This window comes from Cariama cristata, unplaced genomic scaffold (genome assembly GCF_000690535.1).
Source record: "Cariama cristata isolate BGI_N322 unplaced genomic scaffold, ASM69053v1 scaffold13384, whole genome shotgun sequence".
Classification (NCBI taxonomy): Eukaryota; Metazoa; Chordata; class Aves; order Cariamiformes; family Cariamidae; genus Cariama; species Cariama cristata.
The window spans coordinates 5072-18129 of NW_009614770.1; the positions used below are offsets into that span (position 1 = coordinate 5072).

General features: G+C 38.6%; 1 protein-coding gene across 1 annotated transcript in view; it reads left to right on the forward strand.

The window, feature by feature from the left end:
* Positions 1-686: 686 nt before the first annotated feature.
* PLCH2 (phospholipase C, eta 2) overlaps positions 687-13058 on the forward strand; it is a 44970-nt gene continuing 32598 nt past the window's right edge. Inside the window, 5 exon segments of the mRNA XM_009699552.1 lie at positions 687-828; positions 1253-1496; positions 2052-2181; positions 7743-7913; positions 10445-10538. Coding sequence (XP_009697854.1) covers positions 693-828; positions 1253-1496; positions 2052-2181; positions 7743-7913; positions 10445-10538 — 775 coding nt within the window. The 5' untranslated portion in view covers positions 687-692.

Below are 13058 nucleotides of genomic sequence, written 5' to 3' on the forward strand. Positions count from 1 at the left end.
ATGGTTTAACTCTTAAGTCATTTGTACATAAAAGCCTTTGAATTATTTGTAGGTTTCCTAGAATACTTTTGATGATCAAGTTGGGAATTATTTTTTTTTTTTTTTAATTGGACTCTGAATAGACAGAGTGTGAACTGAACTACTTCATAAGAAGCCATGGTACTTCTAAACAGTGATACTGCTGACAGGAACTCCAGAATTTACAGAGAGGAATGTGAAAAACACTTGTTGAAGTTATGCCACACAGTTACTCTATGTTTAAGAGGCAAAAACATGAAGCATAATGAAAATAACTTTCCTGACATGGATGGAACTGTGCTAGCTTTTGCTGCCCAAGAATCCAGACTTCCAGGTGAAATTTCATACTGTGTCCAGCACAAGTTTTACATATTGTAGGAACTCAAATTAAGCATTTGAGATGGTCTTAAGAAGCATCTTGCACCAATTCCACAATATGTATGTTTCATACCTATTAATATGGGAACAAAAACTTTCACATTTACAGGTAAGTCCACAGCTGGCAAGAATCTTTCTGACCTCTTATATTAGATGGTACAGGAAATCTTGTCCTTTGACTTGAACTGTTAATTTGGCAGCTGCTTGATATGTTTTATTCCTGTAAAGGCAATTTTAAAGGGAGCAAAGTCTGACTTACTGATATCAATTTATTTCTCTCTTCAGTGGAAAGATGTATGACTTCCATGCAAACTGGTACCCAAATGATCAAACTCCGTGGCAGTTCCAAAGGTTTGGTCCGCTTCTATTACTTGGATGAGCACAAGTCATGTATTCGCTGGAGACCCTCTCGAAAGAATGAGAAAGCTAAAAGTGAGTGTTGGCCACGGAACCTTTCTTCTGATTCCTCCTAGGGTCTTGCTTGCTTATAAACAAACGATCATGGAGGATTTAGCTTGTTCACAGGTGATCAAGAAGAATGTTGTATTTGAATTTAAAGGACAGTAAATGATTTTATGATTAATAGTTTATGAAGATTAAGTTACTTTTGCTAGTTATGCAGGTTGCAGTAATGTAGTATGTTGTAAGTAAGTTGCAGGCAAAACCTGTGTGAATTGGGGACCTTGCAAATAGTATGTTGTAAATAAGTTGCAGACAAAACCTGTGTGAATTGGGGACCTTGCAATGTGAGGTTTGGGCCCTTTCTCTACAGGATTTCTCTACAGGATAAATGCATCCTGTCTGGCCTAGAGCACGCACACAGTCATTAATGAACTATGTGCTTTTGTCATTCTAGTTTCGATCGACTCTATTCAGGAGGTTTGCGAGGGGAAGCAATCAGAGATCTTTCAACGCTATGCCGATGGCAGTTTTGATCCCAACTGCTGCTTCAGCATCTACTATGGAGACCACATGGAATCTCTTGACCTTGTATCTTCCAGTGGAGAGGAAGCACGCACCTGGATCACAGGGCTAAAATATCTGATGGCAGGGATAAGTGATGAAGACAGCCTCTCAAAACGCCAAAGGACCAGAGACCAATATCCTTCTTATACCATCTGAGAGTATTTCCCCGTGGTGGACAGCTATCAATAGCATAGGGATTCCTTTAAGTATTTGTTTTGCTAAAAGTAAGCACTAGGCTCAAAGCTTCAAAGTGGTTCCCGTTATATTCCTTGTTTCCAGAGACAGAGGAGTCCTTGAAGAAGATTGTTCTGGGCAAGATTTGGAGATGAATGACTGCAGTGGGCTGAAAAACATATGGGTATATTCTTTCATCGGTTACTCCCTGTGTAAAGCTGTCCATTTCATTTGGTTGTACAGGACAAAGTGTGATGCAACATTGCGATTCTCTCAGAAGTTAGTTATTCCGTGCTGTAGTATGGGTATATAGCATGTGTTGCATGTTGAGCACAGAAAGTCTAGAAATGGTTACTGAAATAACATGAGTAGAGTTATATCATACCTTACCTTGAACTTTCTTTTGTCCCTAGTCTCATATACAGTCTTTCCCAACATGAAAAAAACCCCCATATATACATAATGTTCAGTAACATCCCTTCATATTCCATGCTGTTCCTTAACTCCTGTTCAATGTGGTTGAAGCAGACATTTGATGAGGCAGATAAAAATGGTGATGGCAGTCTCAGTATTAGTGAAGTGCTCCAGCTAATGCACAAACTGAATGTGAACCTACCCCGACAAAAAGTCAAGCAAATGTTTAAGGTAAGAAATGAATTTATTTTTTTTTTCTAAAAGAACAGTAATTGAGCTGCTGGAGTTTTAACATGAAACCTAGTAGGAGAGATTGTAAATACTTCAGCAGCTGGTTTGTTTCCACTCTGCTGAGAGATACTACACAGTCCATTTGGTAAATTGAAAAGAGCTCCAGAAACACGTCATAGATAAATTGTTATTCATAGAAAAAGGCATTACACCAGGTACCTTTGGGTATTGCATAACATAAAGACACACAGTACAAAGATTGCTTTTTTGCTATACTTGTTGATCTGAAACTCAGTCACATCTCCTCCTCTGATTATGTTCTCTCTAATAAGTATTATCTAGTAAAATATCCTTCAATAACTGGTACTAATAAAATATACAGTATGTAAACTTCCATATCTGTCATGCGTTTTGCACTGCTAAGAGCTATTTGTTTGACATTGCATTCTACTGACTTTGACCCAGTTTATTGGGCAACTGAACTACGCAGATGTGTATGCTTTTGTAATCAAAAAGACTGTTTTGTGAAGGACTTAATCAGAAGTTGAATCAATAGTTTTCAGCATAGTGTACTACCATGACTTTTGCACTACACTGAGTTGGGGACATCTCAGCATAATTTTCTGGCAGCTCTGGTATTTTAAAGAATGTTCTCTTGTAGAGGCTGCGAGAGATCGTTTTAGAGAAAACTAAATACTGGAATTTCAGTAGCACTGAAAGGGATCAAATACTTATCTACCAATGGCTTTCTAGACAGTCTAAATCTGTCCAAGGTATTGTGTGTAGCTGAATGCTTAAGTTTTGTCTAACTTTAGGCAGAGAAATGTTCTAAGCCCAATTTCATAAAACTAAAGCAGGAATAAGTGAATTGCCTAAGGTCACACAAAGACCTGTGACAAGGCAAAGGTAATTCTGTCCTCTGTTGATGCTTGAAGACTTGAGCCATCTTTTATTCTAAGCATTTACTGAGGTTGTACAAATCCTGGGCAGTCTGCAATCAATTTAAGACTGATTAAAGATTTCTTAAAGTTCATGTTGTCATTTTCCAAAGTGTTTCTTCTTGTTTTGAGCAATTTTTCCTGGTTTGATAAAGTACTTACGGAATGAAACTGCCCGGACAGATATTTTTTCCTGTTGCTGTGTGACCACTTTGAAACAAGTAGTCCTTTTGGTATTGCAAAAGTGTAAAAATTCCTTTTTTATTTTTAATCTTTCTTCCAATGCACTAGGACAAGAACATTAGAAACCTTCAGTCCTATGAAACAGAAACCTGAAATCATATCAGAGTCTTTGAAATCATTTTACTGATTCATGCTAGTGAATGATTGCTCTCATTTTGACATGATCTCTGCTAAGATGTAAAAATTAGACTCTGTTTATTGTTTAGGAGGGCTCTGTACCATTCTTCTGAATTTAGTATTGCCTAGAGAGTATTACCTACCTATATGTGAAACTGATCCATATAGAGAGGGACGGTAAGAAGTGTAAACCCTAAGCTTCGAGGTTTAGATGGTATTAAGAACCTTGAATGAAAAGCACTTTTGCTAATGACAGCCACTAATTATAGAATTGTTCCATTGCTAAAGAATAGTAAAAAACAAAAAGAAACAGTCAACTGAGGCTTTATGATACGGTTTATAAATCTTGTGCAAATAAATTTTAGTATGTCAGCTCTCGTTCCTTAATAAACCACCATAATGTTCCATAGCTCAGTGAGTCCAATGTGCAGACCTCACAGAAACATGGTTTCCTGCACAATATGGGCAGCTTTGTGTGGGATCAAGGGGAAGTTAAGAACAGTGGCAGTCAGCATGACTTTTGGTAAGTCAAGTAGTTTAACATGAAACTGAACAACAATTGGATGGGTGATTTTGTGTTCAGTTTGGACACGAAGCTTTCATTCCTGTAACTTATTCCTGAAAAAAGAAAGGAAGGCAAAATGATCTCTTCCCTTGCTTAGAAACCAATGTAGTCACTGCATTTTGCCATGGACAGTCTTTATAGGCCCACTTTATGACCTCTGATTATGGCCTCTTAACTATAGCAGAAGAGAAGAGTGCTAGAGAGTAAAAAAGAGTGTAGCTTGGAAATTTTCTGACTAGTTTGAGGAAAAAATGGCCTTGAAACCTTCCTTCCCTTTCGTGGCTGTATGTATTTATTCTAATGCCTCTGGGTTGAAAATATTTTTAACTTGCACCTCTTTCTGCTCTTTCTTTCATCCTGCCGACAGCTGATGCTGAAGCCTTCCTGGTTGCATCTTATGTGCAACGTAAATTCCTTTGTGGCTCCACAATGGTAAAATAGGCTCAAATGAAGCATGGAAAACAGGATAACTCTGTAAACCACAGCAACTCAAGGTTATGGGGAGGGAAGGAAAAGCTATTGGAAAGTTCCCAGTAATCAGCTGATACAGATTGTCCTAGTGTATCATCAGGCTAATATTTTACCCATCATTTGGGTGGGTTGTTCTTTAGGAGCAGAAAATCCTACAAAAAAAGAGTTTGCAGCTAGAGGAGAAATTTATACAGAAGTTTAGAAGTACAGTTAAAATGCTTGAGTGTTTTTTCTGTATGTTACTGAATAAAAGAGAAGTAAAAGGTTTATAGCACACAGATGCTCCTGGAAGCTGGGTGCTTGTTTACCTTGGGCTGCTCTTACTATACCAGCCCTCATTTTGATTACCGTTTACTGTTTCTGTTGCATAAAATTTATGTGGACCAGAATAAATTTTGAAAGTAGATTTGCCCATGCTGTTGCACACTACTGCATCATAACACCACAGACATTTCCAAATAGAAAAAGAAATTTTTTGAAAGGAATGCAATTCTAGTCACCAGGAACTTGTAAATACCCTCTCCTTTGCCTTTGCTTTTGTTTGGGGAAGAAAAAAAAGTCCGTTTGTGTCTTTCAGTTCTGCAGGTGATAAATGAACCAATTGATGGATTAAGACCTGTATGGTTATGACCCTAAACTATTTACGTGCGGCTATTGTATTAAACAGCAGTTTGTGCAAAACAGATGTCTTCTGTCAACTGAAAGTTCTTTAAATTCCAAAAGAACTGGCTTTTGGGATGACTGTTTGTAATCCCATTGCTGCAAGAGTATGTGCTACTGTGGTAGGTCCTGGTTGTTTCTGTACACAAAACTGCTACCTCCAGGCTGCAGGCTCTACCTTGTGAGAGTATTGGAGGCAAGGACTTTTCAGCTATTTTAATTTTTTCTGATGCAATATCTGGACAGAGTATGTGTGTACCTTAAGAAACATAATGTACATTTTTAGGTGCCTGAAAGTCTCAGTTGGAATGGCAGCTGTTTGAGCACTGCTTCGTGTTTACTACAAAGTCATGCTAGTCTAGTGATTGCTGGATTTTCAATAATTCAGTTCTGGGACACATTCCAGGCTCAAAAGCCTTTGGGAATCACGCATGTACAGCCAGAGAAAACCAAGGGGTTTTACCTGTTACTTTTTTTTCCCCTTCAATTTTTTTCTTTCATACTGGCAAATACTAGGCTTAAGGGTGTAGTTCAGTGAAGAACTGAATTTGAAAACTCATTAAAATTAGTAGATTAAAGTGACTCTTTTTCCAGGATGAGCCATTAGGTTTGATGTGAGCCAAATAGAAGAGACTGGGTAAAACTTTCCTGGGAAAAAAATTGCACTTATTGTATGCTGTGTTCTGGTTTTACCGTTTGTAATCAACAACAATTACTTCACGTATCGGGTGCTTTGGAAATGCTATTAACAAACAAGAACAGGTTTTGCTTTTTCCACATGCAATGCATAATTGAAACTGAGCTGGTCTCAACTGAAAATATAATTGCTATTTGATCGCTTAGAATCAGAATATTAAGCAATCTTGAAATTGAAAATCAAATCTCTCAGTTAATGAAATAGCTACACCAGATTATATGTAGTTCTTGAAGAAAGTTACCTTGAATTTTTCTAGTTAAAAAAGCACTGAGTTGTTTAAAAAAATCTTGTCATAGTTACAATGGGAAAAGCCATTTATTAGCTACTTCTTGCTCACAAATGCATTCATATTTTCACCTGGGGTTCATTTCTAAAGAAGCTACATCTATGACTTCATGACTCCTCATTCTTCCAGTCCCTTCCTCCAGAGTACTGTCAGCTTCAGTGCTGTAGCTGATCCAGGCTCTGAAACTGCTGAAGTGTGAGACTGGAAAAAGAGACAAAATAGTGAGGGCTACCAAGATTAAAGAGTAGGGAGCAAGTGCGGGGTGTCCTTTGGGAACAAGGAAAGAGGAGGCTGTTTGTGTACATTTTGAAGAGTCTCTGTGGGTGCATTAGAATAAATTGCAGGGTTATGGCAGTACTTTGTTCTTGGGCAAGTAACTGTGAATCTATGTCAGCTTGCCAGGACAGAAGTGCTTTGTAAAGGCTGTTAAGTGCTCCTGTCCGTGGCTGTGAGAGCTTATTATCAGCGTTTTCCTCAACTCTGATACATGTGCATGTGTATGGCAGTACATGAAGGAAATTCGGTGAAAAAGATGAAGATTTGGTAAAAACTTGCCTAATTTATTTATTTTTAAGTTTTGTGGCCTGAAATGTGCTTGAACATGTCTACAGTGAAAGTGAGCAAAGCAATATGCTGATAACTCCTTTATTGAGAACAAAGTAGGGAGTGCTGGATAAGCTTTTTCATAAAATATGCAAGCGTTGTCTATCCTATTTGGGAAACATTGCACCGTCCCTTTTTCATACTTTCCCCTGGCAGAATTTCTCATTCATTTTTCCATGCTTCTAGGAACAGACTTTTAGGAAACACAGTAATTCTATAATCTCTCCTCTAAATATTTGTATCACTGGGTGGATCCCATTGTGATCAGACTCTCACAAGATTTCTTTGAAGAAATTCTATCTCCACTGTGTGCAAACAGTAAGTAGTATTGCTGATACAACTGATCGTGGTTTGGATCACAGGCTGGGGCACCTGACCCCCAAAAGTAAAGAACCAAGAAACATACATGTTGTAGGGGATAGATATACCAGAGAACATAGCATCATTTACTGATGATTTTTTCTTTACTTGTAAAATTAACAGATCTTATTAGTTTATGGCCATGGATTTAACAGATATCCTCTGAAATCCTGGATACAAAATTAATTTCAAAATGACTTGGATTCTAATGATCTTCTCAAGAAAATATGAATGGGTAATTCTGCCAGACGTATGCATGTTCTCTTCTATGTTGCAGGGTACGCTGTCTTACTTCATTGCCATAGATAAAAGAAGTCCTTCAAGCAGGGCTCCCTGTGCAAAAACAAAGACCTTAAAACTTGTTTCTTGGCTCATGCACTAATGCCTACATTTAAGAGGTTCAAAGGGGAAAGCTGTGCAAAGCATTCACATGACAAGCATGAACCTGATAAATCAATCTGTTCTAGCAGGCTGTACAGTGAGTAGCCATGTCAGGCAGTATCAACCTGCATTTAATTTCAGTGTTCCTTTATTCTCATGCAGGAGCTTGTTTATTTAAAGCTTGTTCAGGCTACCGCTGGGCATTTGGGTATCTCATTGCCTTATTGCTGTGTAATGCAGGAGGCTGATACAGATGATCACCAGGGCACGCTGGGCTTTGACGAGTTCTGCACCTTCTATAAGATGATGTCAACACGACGTGATTTGTACCTGTTAATGCTCACCTACAGCAACCACAAGGACTATCTAGATACAGATGACCTGAGACGCTTTCTGGAGATTGAACAGAAGGTAGGCCCAAGCCAGGAGAAGACTTCCAGCCTGCATGCATCCCCAATGGCAAACAGAAAGGCATTACCTTTTAAAAGGGGTGGCAACTTTTTTGTCATGCTGTTGAGAGGATTATTAATGTCTGGGAAAGTTTTTTGAGGATATATGGTAATACATATTAGGTTGTCTCTTAGTGCTTTAACTCTGTTGCTGGAGTGGGCCTTAAAGGCTCTTTTCCAATTTTGCTGATTTGAAACAGGTGACAAACTAGGTAATGTATGTATGCCCTGTATAATAATATGGGGTGGAGGGGTGGTGGCAGCAGCCAATAGGTAATTATAAGCATGATATTTCATGTTGCTCATGAATTGGAGACATTAAGCTCTGCCGAGATGTTAATGCACAGCTTTATAAGCTTTGCTATTCAGGTGTTGAAGTGGACCCATACATTGTGCTTACAGTTGTTTATGCACATTCAGCAAAATACAAGCAAACTATGTGCTGTGGTGCAGTAAATGTTATCCACTTGTGTTGCTGTGCTTAACAAGGGGGCTAGCCTACATCAGTCAAGTTAGAAATTTTGTCCATCAGTCACTTGTGCACATTGAAGTTACGGAAGTCCATTTTCTGAGGGTTTATATGTTTTCATGAAAAAAGGAAACTAGTGTTGATATATTCTTATTTTCTAATGGTAAAAGATAAATGTTTCTTATCTCTGTGGGTATGATGCACCATGTACATGCCCACTGATCTGCTTCCTCTGTCTCTGACTTGAACCTTTATGGCATTAGAAGTCTTTGTAACCAAGCTACCTGGAAGCCTAACACTTTTACTTCTATCCCAAATACTCCTTGGTCAGAACAAGTTTGGCTCTTTCTGGTACCTGCTAATTTGACAGACCAGAAAATGGCAAGGCATCTAATGTCTGTACCATGAGGACATGCATCCACTGGAACAGGTTGCCTGGAGAGGTTGTGCAGCCTTCAAGGCATCCTTGGAGATTTTGAGAATCAGAGTAGATAATGCCCTAAGCTAACTGATATGACCTTGTAGTTGACCTTGCTTTGAGCAGGATTTTGGGCTGGATGACTTCCTGAGGTCCCTGGATGATTCTATGACCTTTCATCTGGAGACTTGTAGAAGATTCTGAAGTGAGGATAAATAATTGGACAGCAAGATGCAGTCAATGCAGGCACAAATGCATTGACTCGTCTTTGCCTTTTTCCTCTCATGATTCTTTTGAAGCTGCATCTGTAAGTCATAAATGTCCATCAGTTTCAAATGTTGTCTAAGCAATGAACGAATAAAAAAGCCACCTCTCTGGCAATTATCTTTCTAGAGAAGTGGGATATGTTTCCATTTCATTGGTCAATTGATCCTCCAGATGGCGAGAGGAAAATGAACACTCACCACAGGACACAAATCAGCTCAGCTAATCACTGACATGGACAACTCCTGCCTGCAGGGCTTCTCTCCCTTGCCTAGTGCTACCCTTTCTCATACAACATGTACAGGGAAAACAAGTGTTCATTCTCTGTGTTTGAAACTGTACCAGAAAAACCTTCTGTTGTTCCAGAGCTTTATCTTATGTACGGGCAAATAAAGTGTTAGGCTTTTTTTCCTTCCTCTTCTTTTACTTTTATTTATTAGGTTTTAGATTACCTCCAGAAAAGGCATTGATCTGGTAGCAGACATGCTGGTGGTTTCATTTCCCTCTAAGCAAAGATTCCATGTTGCCAAAACAGTCATCAACTTGGCCACTTTATTGGCAGTCCCCTCTGGCGACAAGGGCTGCGTTTTCATGTGTCGTGTACAGCATCTAATGGAAAGGATTTGCTGGACCACTCAGGACAGAATTATTAAATAATTGTGGGGTTAATAATTAGAGGATAAATCAACAGTAAATAGCAGGAATATTAAATAACAGTGTTAAAATTGGAATATGAAAACATTGCAAGGTAAAAAAAACTACAGCTTATCATATACGGCCCTTTTTAATAAATGACATTTACAAACATATATTTCCTTTGTACTCTTCCCTTTTTCCATTGAGAATGCAAGGCAACCTTGAAGTTAGCAAATTTCCTCAAGGAGCTTTCTGAGAGCATTATGTCCTGAATCTCTGTTACCCTGCTAGCAACTGATTTTTCTGTCCGTTGCATAAAGATGAGCCATTTTCTTGTTTTATTTTAAAGTAAAAACCCTTTGATAATGCAAACTAATCCTTTAATCCTACAAGAGAAGAAATCCCATTGGTTTGTGACAAAGCTGTTTGGATGCTCTGTGTGCCTAATAACACTCTAACCAGATTTGACCTACAAAGCAGAACTCTGTCTTTATTGGCTGTGATCAGGCGGCTGACAATAGGACAGAAACTTTTCACAAAGCAGTTTGGTTCTTATCTGACCTGACACTGATTGACAGGAATGAGAATCTCACTGGGTAACTGGAAATCCTTAGTACCACTGGCCAGTTGGTAAACTATTTACAGAGAAAAGAGCTAAAAGCAGCATTGCTTACTAGTTAACGCTTCATTTTTGCTCCTTTTACAGATGACGAATGTGACTAAAGAACACTGCCTGGAAATCATCAGCAAGTTTGAACCATGCCTGGAGAACAAGAAGGAGGAAGCTTTGGGGATTGATGGTAAGCTGGCTGGTGTAGCTTTTGTAGGAGAGATGCAACTGTTTAAATGCTTACGAGAATATTGCATTCGTTTGGATAATAGTCATAGAATTTTCTCATGTTGTATAGGGTATGCTTTTCAGGGGCTTTTTTTAAATATTTATTATTTGCTCAGGAACCTAAAGGGAAATTTGTACTCTTTGGAAGATTTTTAAAGGTATATGTCATGATGAAGCAGCAGTCATTGAAGGTCAGCTGGAGCTGGGTGTGTCTTTATTTGTGCTTTTGGAAAATACAGTAGAATTAGGTGCATCATTCCTGCAAGTATTTTTGGAAATCCTTTAAGTTTTAATAAGAGGAGTGATCTGATCCAGAGTAAACAGGTGAGTGGTATGATAGACAAAATTTGTCTGGAAGCATACTTTCATGACCTCTGCTGCTAAAGCCTTTACTCTGAATATAATGATGCTGTACCATCATGATGGTAGCTGTTATTTTGAGTACTGATTTTAAATCCTTTCCCCTAAATAGTAAATCTTCTGCCAGATCTTGTTGACTCCAAGGACAAAGTACGTTCCTCAGGAATTAGATTCTGTGCAAAAGTTCTAGGACCTTCCGAAAATCAGTCTTGTCCATTTCTGTGGGTGTGTTGTCATAGTGAAAAGTGGCAAAATATAAGTTCAGTTTGGTTTACTGCATGAAAAAGTGGGTAGCTTCTGGTATATTGTGTAAGGTGTTGGTTTGTTTGTTTTTTTTTCAAGAAATGATGGTTGCTTAGGACAGATTCAGGTCTGTTCTACTTTCAGACTAAATTTTCAATTTATTTTAAAGCTTATACTAATGCCAAGTGAGTGTAGCAGTTGACATATTCATGTTTTTATTTTCTGGTGCTTTACAGTCAGTCACAGTCACATAAATAATGAGTAATCGGGTTCATTATCTTGCCTTCCTCACAGGCAGAAAAGTAAGACTAGGCTTTTCAAACAATTGTAATTTTTGACACTGGAAAGAAAAACTTTTAAAAAACTGGCCTGATCTATAAAATTGCTTTACCTAAGAATGGATGATAAAACAGTTGAGAGTTTATGGGTTAGGATTAGAGAGCAGTCCACCATGGGTGACATTCTGCTGGGTGTCTGCTACAGACCTCCTGATCAGGAGGAAGGAGAAGATGAGGTCATTTTGAGACAACTGGAAAAAGCTTCATGTTAGCAGGCTCTGCTCCTTATGGGAGACTTTAACCACTCCAGTATCTTGCTGGAAGTGCAACAGAACAGCACAGATCTAATCTAGAGCTTAACAAACCCAGGAGATTTCTGGAGTGTATGGAGGAGAACATCTGACAGAGGTGACTGAGGAGCTAACAAAGGGCACACTGCTGGATTGGGTACTGACAAGGACCAAACTGCTTAAAAAACATAGATGCATAACTGCATGCATACACATGTATGCACATGTGTGCGCCCATGCACACATAGAGAAGTCGTTCTTTTCTTGTCTTTGTGTGTAGTTGAGGCTTTAGATCCATCTTGTCTTCCAGAAAACAAATTGAATGTTGCCTAGGGAGACTGAAATACAACAGCTGTGGAAACTGAATCTGTATGTTTATTCCTCAAATTGGTACAGCCAAGACAAAAGCATCCTGCCCACACTTAGAGGCACTTCAGTAGTAGTAAAATAGTAGTACAGTGTTCTTTGCCCATTTATATTCATTCATGGGTCTGTATTGCCTTGCGTCCTCAGCTGTGATGGCTTTTATCATGAAGCACCTTGGACTGGCCTGTGACAATTTCCTTATTCAATGTAGTCTTGCAAAAAACCTCTTACCTTCCTCTGTTCATCAAAATAAAACACTATGTCAGTACACTTTTCCCGAGTATGTAAATACTGGAGATCTACGGTACACACTACCAACAGTGTCTTGATTCATTCATACTTCTTCATCTTAGGGCTGATAGATCCAGTTAGTGTGAACTTATTATAACAATTTTTAAGAAGTGCTTAAAGCAAACAATAGTGTTGTTTCAGAGGCTACCCTAACAGTGTTGTGTGGAATTAATCTTGTAGCAGCTAATTGGTTTGTAGTAAGATGAAATGATTAATTTCCCAAGAGTGATTAGCTGTATGTTTGCTGACATACACTGTGCCCTATCAGTTTTTCATGGTATCTGCTCTAACTTGGTTAGTCTTTTGTTTGCCTCTAGCTGTATTACTGATTTGCTAGTTGATTATGGTATCAGCCTCAAGACACTCAAATATTAGGCTAGACTGAGGTTCCCTAGCAGTGTTTCCTAGCGTATTGTTAAAAAAGTTTTACTGCTATTTGTATTTATCAGCTCTTTTCCTTTAATAAAACTTCCATCAACTAGATCAACTGACATCAACTAGATGATCTTTAAGGCCCCTTCCAACCCAAACCATTCTATGATTTTATGATTGTATGAGGCAGAGACCTTTTGAATAAAGGCATCATTGCTATCGGCAGCCGTTAAAGCCAGGATGTGAATGGAAATCTTAGTCTTTCATTGGTGCTGGATGAAA